Below are 12,819 nucleotides of genomic sequence, written 5' to 3'. Positions count from 1 at the left end.
CTGGTTTTGCAATCTGTATAAGTTGCAGTGGGTTGAATTGTTGAGATGATTGGAATCTCCACAGTTTTCAAGGTTTTCTGGTTAGATACAATGCCTGTCATTGTCATAACTGAAAAGGTCTCGTATCCCTTCGTCACCGGGGGTCTGAAACAATACAACAAGTTTTCAGAGAGAACTTTTGCTGTCACGACTGCGTCTCCAAACCGGCACTTCATTCCCTCTTTGCTGAAATATTCCCCATAGATGGATATAGAAATGAAATCATTTGAGGGACCACAAGTCGGTTCAAAGCTGGCGATGATTGGCATGACCCTTACAGTGACTTTGTGAAGGACCGGCCATTCGTAATTGTCCAAATAGATCTCGATCAAATGTTGACCTTCAGACAAGCCCGGAACTGCGCAATATCCTCCAGTCGCGCTGATGTACGTGCACGGCAATACATAGTCACTGGACAATTTACAGTAGCACGTACTTAGATTGACAGTACCATTACCTGAAAATTGCAAATTGAAAGGAGAATGTGCTATAGCCATACTTGGGGAAATTATAAGATCGATATAGGAGGGAAAGACAAATTCCTGTGTAAATTCGACGATCGGAGTGTTGGCTTCATACAAAACTTCTATAGTGCTATTGCCCTCATTGACATTGTACAATTCACACTGGTACATGGAAGAAGTCAAAAGCAGTGCAGGTGTATCAATAAATCTCATACGACAACAAAGATTTTCGAAATTAAAGTCCGCTCCATAGATAGTGATGACAGTTGTTCTGTTTCGACCAATCGTCGATACAGAAGGGCTGAGCTTGAATATCCTTGGTGTCGTTGAATATTCAACTTTCAAAACGTCTGTTGAACAATCTGTTGTAAAGTCTCTTCGACCTTCACTTTGTGGAGGAATTTGACACAATGCTAGAGTATCTTTTATGACATTCATTCTGGTGCTGATTGATCCAAAGAAGCAAGTTTGACAACTTATGTTCAAGCTACTCCCGTAGACTGTTAGCATTTGGCCACCCTGCGTCAAAGTCCTAGTTGGCGAAATCCGTTGAATAATCGAAATATTTGTGTATTCGAACCAACCAGTGCAATGCTTATCAAAACTTTCGACTTTGTATAGTCCAGCAGTTGGAACCGGAGGAAAAATAAATAATGGTTCGATTAGAGTTCTGTTTTGTAACTTTCTTTGCACAGGGAACCTGTATGATGATGTTTTGTCATTCCAAGGGAACACATTGATTCCTCCGACGCCATGACAGAAAGGTGACAGTGAATCCACTTTCACAATAACTCCACCTAAGATGCTCGCAAATGAGGGTACAAGTTTTATATTAACGTCAGGAACTATTGAAATAGCTCTCTCATATTGGCTGCGCAATCCACTTTCAAACTCCAATTCAAAGCTAAAGTTGCCAGGTAAAATAGAAGAGATGTCACATACAAGTTTGTCCTCTCCAAGATACATCCCATGAGACTTCTCCGATCCCAAGTTGCATACAAACGATTTTGACACATCGAAATTTTTTCCAAATACTGTGATACTTGTATGCAAAGCGCGTACAATTGTAGCTGGAAGCACATTCTCAATTAAGGGTGTCGCGGAATCTTGATCTTTGCAATCAAATTGCATTGCAAATAACGTCAAATTATGGACAGTTATTTCGAAGGAGAAAGTACCACTAATGTTTTTTGGGTAGAAATAACAAATTAAGCTTGAATTGCCTCTCTCGTATTGATAAGCGTTCTCTATTCCATTCAAGGTCACAAGTCTACAGTGTTCCAATGCAGAAAACTGCTGTGCATTGACGTGAAATTTCTGATGTGTGGAACAATGTGAAGCAGAATCTACTAACTCAACGACAGGCTTTTGCAGGAATAGAAATTCTTTCTCAAGGAAGCAAGTTGACGAATCACACAACGAAAAAATACTCGTTCCAGCGACATGAATATCAATTGTTGGACAGAGCAAAGTATCATTAGACTTAAACTTTGGCAAAGTTTTGAAGTCACCGTATTGACAGACTAAGTTTTTCAACAAATCGAATTTCTCTCCTACAATGGTGACCATCGCCCCATTTCCAACAAATGCAGCACTGGGATAAAATGATGAAATGGACAACAAAGTCTCGACAACGACGAAATAAGGCACTGGGACAAACAATACAGAGTCACAGCTAATTGAAACTGTGAAATTTCCATTCATCTTGGTTTTGGAATTGCAAATCAAATTCTCTGGAGTTGCCAAGTAACAGGACATGATGTTTGTGCCAAGAACCATAGTGAAGGAACAGAAATGTGACAAGCGATCGACGGTGATCGAAACTTCAACCAAAAAAGGACTTGATTGAACCATGTAATCAACATTGAGAACTACTGGAAGCCTGTAAAATCCAAACGAAAGATCGCCAACAAAATCGACCCCGTTGTTGCTGAGCTGGACCTGCATCGTCTGCTCTCCGGATGCTGCAGGTGCTGAGCAGCCTACAAGCGTAGACGACCGCCACTTCCCCGGTACCTCCCTCCAGCTGCCCAGACCGCCGGAGCTTGGACTACCATCTCCTACACTCGCGCCGAAGCGGCAGGTGAGGCTGGCTACCTCGAGGAAGCCGGACCCTGTGACGGCGACTTGGGTTGACCCTTCCGCTGGCCCTGAGCAAGGTGATAGCCCGGACACTCTCTCCTCTACGTAGTACGTGTACACTACTCCTCCGCGTGACAAAGCCGGCTGTCCCTCTATGACGAGGTGTACCGGTACCGTGTATCGGGACAGCACACGGTTCGTCGTCGAGCGTACCTCGGGCATCTGACACCGGTACTCTGTACCGCTCTGGTAGCGGCATTCTGCACTGCCCTCTAGTCCCACCTGCAGGGATAAAGATACGCCCTGGAGCCCCTCCGCACCAAGCAGACGGACGGTGACCTGTGTTCCGCCTCTGCTGGGACCCATGGTCGGCTCAAGCTGGACCTCCTCGGAGAAGCGGGGCGTATCCTCCCAAGCGAGCAGCCCCAAGCCTCCGCTGCTCCAGTCCTGACCGTTGTTGCTTACCTCGACCGTCAGGTTCCCCCCGACACGGCCCCCTCCTGATACACAATCGACCATAGACGACGTGAGGTATCTGGCGACCCCCGGCAGGCTGCACCTCAGCTGCGGGCTTGCGACAAAGTGCTTCCCGATCACCCGCACCGTGCGTCCGTGGTCCTGCTCGACCTGACCAGAGCTCCCGTCAAGGGCAAGGAGGCTCAGCGATGTGACGGTAGGGGCTCGCTCGTACGTATAGGTCGCGCTCGCGGAGGAGAAGTCGACCCCGTTGTTGCCTACTTTGATGTCAACGTGCTGAGCAGATGCTGCTGCTGGTATGGTGGTCAATAGAGTTGTGCTTGTCAGCCAGATGGCTCTTTGAGTTCTCTCGTCTGACAGCCGTAGCCTGATGTTAATGTCTTGAAAGTAGCTCCCGATGACGGTCACGATAGTGCCTCCTGTAGTCGGCCCGGATGATGGGTACACAGAGATTAGCCTTTCTGTTTCATAGAAGTGGAATTCGCTCATGAAAATGCAAGACTCGCCGTCACATACATCTGCACTCACGATGCCTGCAACTGACACCTGCGGCGTTGTACACGAGATATCATCTCGTCGGTGCCTTGTGACTGGCACTCGGAGTCCTCCGAATCGACAAGAATCGAAGGTTCCCGCAGACTCCATGGTGAGCAAGATATGTACCGTCGTGTTTCCATCCTTCGGGCCACTGCTTGGGCTGCAACTCAACACTCTTGAGGCCATAGATGCCATGTTCCAGACAAAGATGGGTGCAAAACCTTGGTGGCTGTATATCTCCAATGTCAAATTTCCCGTTACCGGCGTTGAGACAGCACATACTTCCCTCGACGGGGAAAGGTAAGATGTAAGCACTGGTTGCGATTCTCCAATCACACAAATCATGCGTAAACTGGGTCGGAAACCTCTGCCAATCAGAGTGACTTCTGTCTTCAATGCCGACAACGTCGTCGGATTGAGTCGATGGATCTCGGGTGGTTCCTCAAACATGAACAAGATGTTTGCGAATGAAACAGTATTGCCACAGGTTGTCAAGGTCAGCGATGAGTAACCCGCCTCTTGAGAAGGCGTCGAGCACAACATCACAGTGTCAGTAACGATCAAGCAGAGTCCAGGATGAGAGCTTCCGAAGCTGCAGCTGGGCTGGAGGTGATCGCATTGATGGAAGCCGCTGCCAACGATGGTGATTTGTCCCCCACCGTTAACTGGCCCCACTGATGGAATCAAGCTCTCCACATGCAAAGGTCCCATGAGCTCGAACGGTACCCGATACTCTGGTTCACTTGAACAATTGTATGGTGACATGGATATTTGCAGGAGCCCGAGACCCGCTTGCTTGGCTTGTGGAAACGGGCACTCGAATCTCCTACCGCTTGTCCGACCGATGCTGGAATATGTCTCATTGCCCCAGCAGCAATACAACTGATGACTGGATCCGAGCTCTGCTTGAAGTCTGAAAGAGACAACTACCGGATGATTGATGTATCCTCGTGTCGGGCTTATAATCTCTACAGATGGTGTAGAGGTCACCTGGAGAGAGATTGTGGATGGGCACTTGGTGAAATGCTTGCAGTCAACACTCAGCGAGATGGAGAGGTTCCCGCGTTGCGGATCTTCAGGCGACGAGCAAATCATCCTTGAGTCGGACAAGACAGTAAGGAAGGAAGGTTGATACGATCCAAACTTACAGCATGAGGTTAAAGATTTCCATTCCTGAAAATGTTTACCAACTATAGTGATGATGCTTTTGTTGAATTTGGACAATGACTTTGGTGCCAACGTATCAACGACAGCAATCATCCATTTCAATCCCTCGTCGTTGTGCACCAAGAAGTTGCCCACACTCACTTTATACAAGTATTCCCTCTCCAAAGTCGTCTCTGTCATGACCGGCAAGGGACATCGGACTGCGGACGATGTCATGTACGTACCGTCCGTACTCGTGCTAGTGAAGGCACAAGCCACCGCTCCCCTAGCGAAAAAGTCTCCAATGACCGTAACTGAAAGGCCCTGGGACGCCCCTGTCACCACGAGAGAAGGATGTATCTCCATGATCCGTCGATGGCCTTGCACCATCACATCGAATTTCTGTGAATAGTAAGCGGCCGGATACATCTCGTCATAGAGCTGCAAGGCTCGGACCCCTTCTGTAACGTTTGGCACGTTGCATTCAAGCTCCCAGTCACCTTTTCGCACACAATCGCAAGTAGCACCCTCCAGCTTCAATGATAATCGAGGATCTCCACGGAGATCTCTGAATTGCACAAGCATGGATCCTCCCGTGAGCAGGATCGAGGGATCGACGCGCTCGATCACTGGGGGCTGAAAGCACATCAGCTCTATGTTGCTATCTATAGAAGGAATGTCGTCCAAAAGCACTTTTACACTTGCGTTTCCAGGTGACGACAAGAATACATTCAAGCACATCAAAACGCTCGTGGATATCTGCATGGCTACAAAGCTCTTCTCCTTCCCGAACTTGCAGGTCATCCGCTCTTGATTGAGGAAAGGTCCACCCACTAGAGTGATGTCCTGTTGGATGCTAGTCATCAAAACGTCCGGCACCATGCTCTCGATCTTTGCTCGACTCATGTATACATATCTATCAAAAGGACTAATGCTCGAGTACTCTTGACGATTCACAGTGACTTGAACATGTACGATCGAGGAATTTGATCGAGGAGTAATACAAGCTACCTCAGAACTAGATACTGTCGTACCTGGAATCATCCCCGAGCTCCCAAACTTGCAAAACGACCTGTCGCTGAGATCAATATTCTCCAGGGTGATTGTAACAAGTTTCCCTCCCTCCTGAGGACCGATGCTAGGGTTGACAGAGATGAGGACGGGAAGCGCTCTATACTGAAAAGTGCTATTCGCCGTCCAGCCACGAATACATACTCCTCCAAGGCAGGGAGTGATGGAGACACTAGATTCGTCGGCAACAGGTGAAACACATGATGCAAGGCCCGGTGCGAGCATCGAACATCCGACTTGCACTTGTCCGAAGAGTACAGATGTCATCGCTACACCACCTCTTGCGCTGCGACCACGCACGAGCACACGAGTGCCTCCAGACAAGGACCCCACAGTGGGCTCGAAGTCTACTTCAAGAAGGTGGGAGTCTACTGAAATAAGACGAAGACCGGTGGGTATGTAGTCATCACCGTTACTGCTCAACGCAATACTGAAGTTGCCTGCCTTGTTGATTTGTCCTCTGCAAATGACCATTGAGTCAGATACAACCTCTGACAAATGTATGCCTTCTTTCCCGACCCAACATGTTCTTCCTCTTATCATTCCCAACCCGTTCCCATAAATTGTGATAGAATACATCAGGCGCGAAAGAATGGTAGAAGGAATAACTCTGCTAAGCTCAGGTGGCTTGTGCAGCTCCATTGCTGCTTGGTTTGCAACGAAATCCTTCGCATTGTTGCTAACCTCCACGATCATGTTCGCATTACCATTGAGCACAGGCGAAAGACAGTGTAAGAGAGTGGAAGATTGAAATGCTGCTTCTGCCCATGAAATGGGAGTATTGAGTCCATGTTTGTCTTGCGTGCTAAACCTGCACCGCAGCATGTTAGATTCGACGAAGCTCGCTCCAACTAATGAGATCACAAACGGGTACAGAGTGCTGCCATGCGAAGGTACTAGCGCATCAATCCTCGGATATTGCACATACTCATATGTAGCTGCACCCCACTCTTCAAGGCTGTCTGATATCAGCGTCAATGCAATCGCTACAGATGCAGACGAAGGAGGAACAAGGCATGAAATCTCGGTACTCGTTACACGTGTTCCCGATACCCATACCCCTCCAAATCTGCATGTCAAGACAGGGGATTCATAGCCGTGTGCCATGACAACACTGACAAAGTTGCCACCTGACGTTGGACCACTGCTGGGTATGACACTAATCCAATACGATCCTCCCCTCACCATTGAAACTCCATCTCTGCTCCAGTCCTGACCGTTGTTGCTTACCTCGACCGTCAGGTTCCCCCCGACACGGCCCCCTCCTGATACACAATCGACCATAGACGACGTGAGGTATCTGGCGACCCCCGGCAGGCTGCACCTCAGCTGCGGGCTTGCGACAAAGTGCTTCCCGATCACCCGCACCGTGCGTCCGTGGTCCTGCTCGACCTGACCAGAGCTCCCGTCAAGGGCAAGGAGGCTCAGCGATGTGACGGTAGGGGCTCGCTCGTACGTGTAGGTCGCGCTCGCGGAGGAGAAGTCGACCCCGTTGTTGCTGAGCTGGACCTGCATCGTCTGCTCTCCGGATGCTGCAGGTGCTGAGCAGCCTACAAGCGTAGACGACCGCCACTTCCCCGGTACCTCCCTCCAGCTGCCCAGACCGCCGGAGCTTGGGCTACCATCTCCTACACTCGCGCCGAAGCGGCAGGTGAGGCTGGCTACCTCGAGGAAGCCGGACCCTGTGACGGCGACTTGGGTTGACCCTTCCGCTGGCCCTGAGCAAGGTGATAGCCCGGACACTCTCTCCTCTACGTAGTACGTGTACACTACTCCTCCGCGTGACAAAGCCGGCTGTCCCTCTATGACGAGGTGTACCGGTACCGTGTATCGGGACAGCACACGGTTCGTCGTCGAGCGTACCTCGGGCATCTGACACCGGTACTCTGTACCGCTCTGGTAGCGGCATTCTGCACTGCCCTCTAGTCCCACCTGCAGGGATAAAGATACGCCCTGGAGCCCCTCCGCACCAAGCAGACGGACGGTGACCTGTGTTCCGCCTCTGCTGGGACCCATGGTCGGCTCAAGCTGGACCTCCTCGGAGAAGCGGGGCGTATCCTCCCAAGCGAGCAGCCCCAAGCCTCCGCTGCTCCAGTCCTGACCGTTGTTGCTTACCTCGACCGTCAGGTTCCCCCCGACACGGCCCCCTCCTGATACACAATCGACCATAGACGACGTGATGTATCTGGCGACCCCCGGCAGGCTGCACCTCAGCTGCGGGCTTGCGACAAAGTGCTTCCCGATCACCCGCACCGTGCGTCCGTGGTCCTGCTCGACCTGACCAGAGCTCCCGTCAAGGGCAAGGAGGCTCAGCGATGTGACGGTAGGGGCTCGCTCGTACGTGTAGGTCGCGCTCGCGGAGGAGAAGTCGACCCCGTTGTTGCCTACTTTGATGTCAACGTGCTGAGCAGATGCTGCTGCTGGTATGGTGGTCAATAGAGTTGTGCTTGTCAGCCAGATGGCTCTTTGAGTGCTCTCGTCTGACAGCCGTAGCCTGATGTTAATGTCTTGAAAGTAGCTCCCGATGACGGTCACGATAGTGCCTCCTGTAGTCGGCCCGGATGATGGGTACACAGAGATTAGCCTTTCCGTTTCATAGAAGTGGAATTCGCTCATGAAAATGCAAGACTCGCCGTCACATACATCTGCACTCACGATGCCTGCAACTGACACCTGCGGCGTTGTACACGAGATATCATCTCGTCGGTGCCTTGTGACTGGCACTCGGAGTCCTCCGAATCGACAAGAATCGAAGGTTCCCGCAGACTCCATGGTGAGCAAGATATGTACCGTCGTGTTTCCATCCTTCGGGCCACTGCTTGGGCTGCAACTCAACACTCTTGAGGCCATAGATGCCATGTTCCAGACAAAGATGGGTGCAAAACCTTGGTGGCTGTATATCTCCAATGTCAAATTTCCCGTTACCGGCGTTGAGACAGCACATACTTCCCTCGACGGGGAAAGGTAAGATGTAAGCACTGGTTGCGATTCTCCAATCACACAAATCATGCGTAAACTGGGTCGGAAACCTCTGCCAATCAGAGTGACTTCTGTCTTCAATGCCGACAACGTCGTCGGATTGAGTCGATGGATCTCGGGTGGTTCCTCAAACATGAACAAGATGTTTGCGAATGAAACAGTATTGCCACAGGTTGTCAAGGTCAGCGATGAGTAACCCGCCTCTTGAGAAGGCGTCGAGCACAACATCACAGTGTCAGTAACGATCAAGCAGAGTCCAGGATGAGAGCTTCCGAAGCTGCAGCTGGGCTGGAGGTGATCGCATTGATGGAAGCCGCTGCCAACGATGGTGATTTGTCCCCCACCGTTAACTGGCCCCACTGATGGAATCAAGCTCTCCACATGCAAAGGTCCCATGAGCTCGAACGGTACCCGATACTCTGGTTCACTTGAACAATTGTATGGTGACATGGATATTTGCAGGAGCCCGAGACCCGCTTGCTTGGCTTGTGGAAACGGGCACTCGAATCTCCTACCGCTTGTCCGACCGATGCTGGAATATGTCTCATTGCCCCAGCAGCAATACAACTGATGACTGGATCCGAGCTCTGCTTGAAGTCTGAAAGAGACAACTACCGGATGATTGATGTATCCTCGTGTCGGGCTTATAATCTCTACAGATGGTGTAGAGGTCACCTGGAGAGAGATTGTGGATGGGCACTTGGTGAAATGCTTGCAGTCAACACTCAGCGAGATGGAGAGGTTCCCGCGTTGCGGATCTTCAGGCGACGAGCAAATCATCCTTGAGTCGGACAAGACAGTAAGGAAGGAAGGTTGATACGATCCAAACTTACAGCATGAGGTTAAAGATTTCCACTCTTGGAATTCACTCCCTTCGAGGGTTACAAGTCGGCTCACACCTGAAAGGATTTTGTTTGGATTGAGATTGGATAAATTGAATCCAAAATAGCTGTGATATTCCAAGGTTGTCGTAGTTTTTGAATCCTTGTCAGTTAATGTCAATTTGATTTTTCCATCAACCAATGGTGGTGGAAGCGAACAAAGCAACATTGTTGTAGACATTATCGTGACCAAATGGGTGTTATTTTTCCCGTTTGAACATAATATTGAAGAATGATTCAAAAATGATCCATACACCGTAATTTGAATGTTTCTTGTACAACGCCCGGATGACGGCATGAAATGGTATATTTCAAACTTTTTGGCGGGATTCCAGAATTCTATGTATGATTTGAAGAGATACTTTTTCCAAAAGCAAGAAACAGGAATTTTTGATTCAGTGGATACTATTGGAGTTTGGCAAACGAACTCAATTGTGGATTGAACATGCATAGGGCAATTGGATAGCTGTTGTCCGAATCGACATGTCAAATTTTCTAATGCAGGAGGAATATAGGGTAATGCAATATGCACCATGAAGCTGTTTGCCATTGGGCCAGTCGAGGGACTAAGGACCATCAGCGGAACATCAATCTGGATTGGAAACAATGTTGAAAATCCCTTCAAATCAATCGTAAAAGTGACGTTTCCGGGAGGAAGCGATCCTGACACATAGGTTGAAAGCTTCGATGAAGTGTGAAACCTCGCGAGATATTTTGAGTGAAGAAAGCTGCACTCAACCCCATGGGCTATATCGTTTGAGAACCCATGACCATAAATCCAAATCAGAGTAGAATGAGTCGCAGATATGACAGAGGGATGTATTGTCGTAAATGAAACGACAGAAAAGGGAATAACCGGAGATTCACTATAATGATACACCAAAGAGTCAACTGAAACAGTTCTCAACCCAGCACCATATCCAGAAAGGTCCTCCTTCCAAGGCAAAGGACATCGGACTGCGGACGATGTCATGTACGTACCGTCCGTACTCGTGCTAGTGAAGGCACAAGCCACCGCTCCCCTAGCGAAAAAGTCTCCAATGACCGTAACTGAAAGGCCCTGGGACGCCCCTGTCACCACGAGAGAAGGATGTATCTCCATGATCCGTCGATGGCCTTGCACCATCACATCGAATTTCTGTGAATAGTAAGCGGCCGGATACATCTCGTCATAGAGCTGCAAGGCTCGGACCCCTTCTGTAACGTTTGGCACGTTGCATTCAAGCTCCCAGTCACCTTTTCGCACACAATCGCAAGTAGCACCCTCCAGCTTCAATGATAATCGAGGATCTCCACGGAGATCTCTGAATTGCACAAGCATGGATCCTCCCGTGAGCAGGATCGAGGGATCGACGCGCTCGATCACTGGGGGCTGAAAGCACATCAGCTCTATGTTGCTATCTATAGAAGGAATGTCGTCCAAAAGCACTTTTACACTTGCGTTTCCAGGTGACGACAAGAATACATTCAAGCACATCAAAACGCTCGTGGATATCTGCATGGCTACAAAGCTCTTCTCCTTCCCGAACTTGCAGGTCATCCGCTCTTGATTGAGGAAAGGTCCACCCACTAGAGTGATGTCCTGTTGGATGCTAGTCATCAAAACGTCCGGCACCATGCTCTCGATCTTTGCTCGACTCATGTATACATATCTATCAAAAGGACTAATGCTCGAGTACTCTTGACGATTCACAGTGACTTGAACATGTACGATCGAGGAATTTGATCGAGGAGTAATACAAGCTACCTCAGAACTAGATACTGTCGTACCTGGAATCATCCCCGAGCTCCCAAACTTGCAAAACGACCTGTCGCTGAGATCAATATTCTCCAGGGTGATTGTAACAAGTTTCCCTCCCTCCTGAGGACCGATGCTAGGATTGACAGAGATGAGGACGGGAAGCGCTCTATACTGAAAAGTGCTATTCGCCGTCCAGCCACGAATACATACTCCTCCAAGGCAGGGAGTGATGGAGACACTAGATTCGTCGGCAACAGGTGAAACACATGATGCAAGGCCCGGTGCGAGCATCGAACATCCGACTTGCACTTGTCCGAAGAGTACAGATGTCATCGCTACACCACCTCTTGCGCTGCGACCACGCACGAGCACACGAGTGCCTCCAGACAAGGACCCCACAGTGGGCTCGAAGTCTACTTCAAGAAGGTGGGAGTCTACTGAAATAAGACGAAGACCGGTGGGTATGTAGTCATCACCGTTACTGCTCAACGCAATACTGAAGTTGCCTGCCTTGTTGATTTGTCCTCTGCAAATGACCATTGAGTCAGATACAACCTCTGACAAATGTATGCCTTCTTTCCCGACCCAACATGTTCTTCCTCTTATCATTCCCAACCCGTTCCCATAAATTGTGATAGAATACATCAGGCGCGAAAGAATGGTAGAAGGAATAACTCTGCTAAGCTCAGGTGGCTTGTGCAGCTCCATTGCTGCTTGGTTTGCAACGAAATCCTTCGCATTGTTGCTAACCTCCACGATCATGTTCGCATTACCATTGAGCACAGGCGAAAGACAGTGTAAGAGAGTGGAAGATTGAAATGCTGCTTCTGCCCATGAAATGGGAGTATTGAGTCCATGTTTGTCTTGCGTGCTAAACCTGCACCGCAGCATGTTAGATTCGACGAAGCTCGCTCCAACTAATGAGATCACAAACGGGTACAGAGTGCTGCCATGCGAAGGTACTAGCGCATCAATCCTCGGATATTGCACATACTCATATGTAGCTGCACCCCACTCTTCAAGGCTGTCTGATATCAGCGTCAATGCAATCGCTACAGATGCAGACGAAGGAGGAACAAGGCATGAAATCTCGGTACTCGTTACACGTGTTCCCGATACCCATACCCCTCCAAATCTGCATGTCAAGACAGGGGATTCATAGCCGTGTGCCATGACAACACTGACAAAGTTGCCACCTGACGTTGGACCACTGCTGGGTATGACACTAATCCAATACGATCCTCCCCTCACCATTGAGACTCCATCTCTGCTCCAGTCCTGACCGTTGTTGCTTACCTCGACCGTCAGGTTCCCCCCGACACGGCCCCCTCCTGATACACAATCGACCATAGACGACGTGATGTATCTGGCGACCCCCGGCAGGCTGCACCTCAGCTGCGGG

General features: G+C 49.5%; 1 protein-coding gene across 1 annotated transcript; it reads right to left on the bottom strand.

The window, feature by feature from the left end:
* Nucleotides 1–2,596: 2,596 nt before the first annotated feature.
* GUITHDRAFT_118763 (hypothetical protein) lies at nucleotides 2,597–8,675 on the bottom strand (the record flags this gene model as incomplete). The annotated part of the gene is made up of 2 exons (XM_005821938.1): nucleotides 2,597–2,653; nucleotides 2,760–8,675. 2 exons carry the CDS (start codon nucleotides 8,673–8,675, stop codon nucleotides 2,597–2,599), a joined length of 5,973 nt encoding a protein of 1,990 aa, XP_005821995.1.
* Nucleotides 8,676–12,819: the final 4,144 nt, after the last annotated feature.

The sequence above is a fragment of the Guillardia theta genome (genome assembly GCF_000315625.1).
Source record: "Guillardia theta CCMP2712 unplaced genomic scaffold GUITHscaffold_134, whole genome shotgun sequence".
In the NCBI taxonomy this organism is placed as follows: Eukaryota; class Cryptophyceae; order Pyrenomonadales; family Geminigeraceae; genus Guillardia; species Guillardia theta.
Note: the sequence above shows the minus strand (reverse complement) of the source record. Positions and strands in the feature narration are given on the sequence as shown.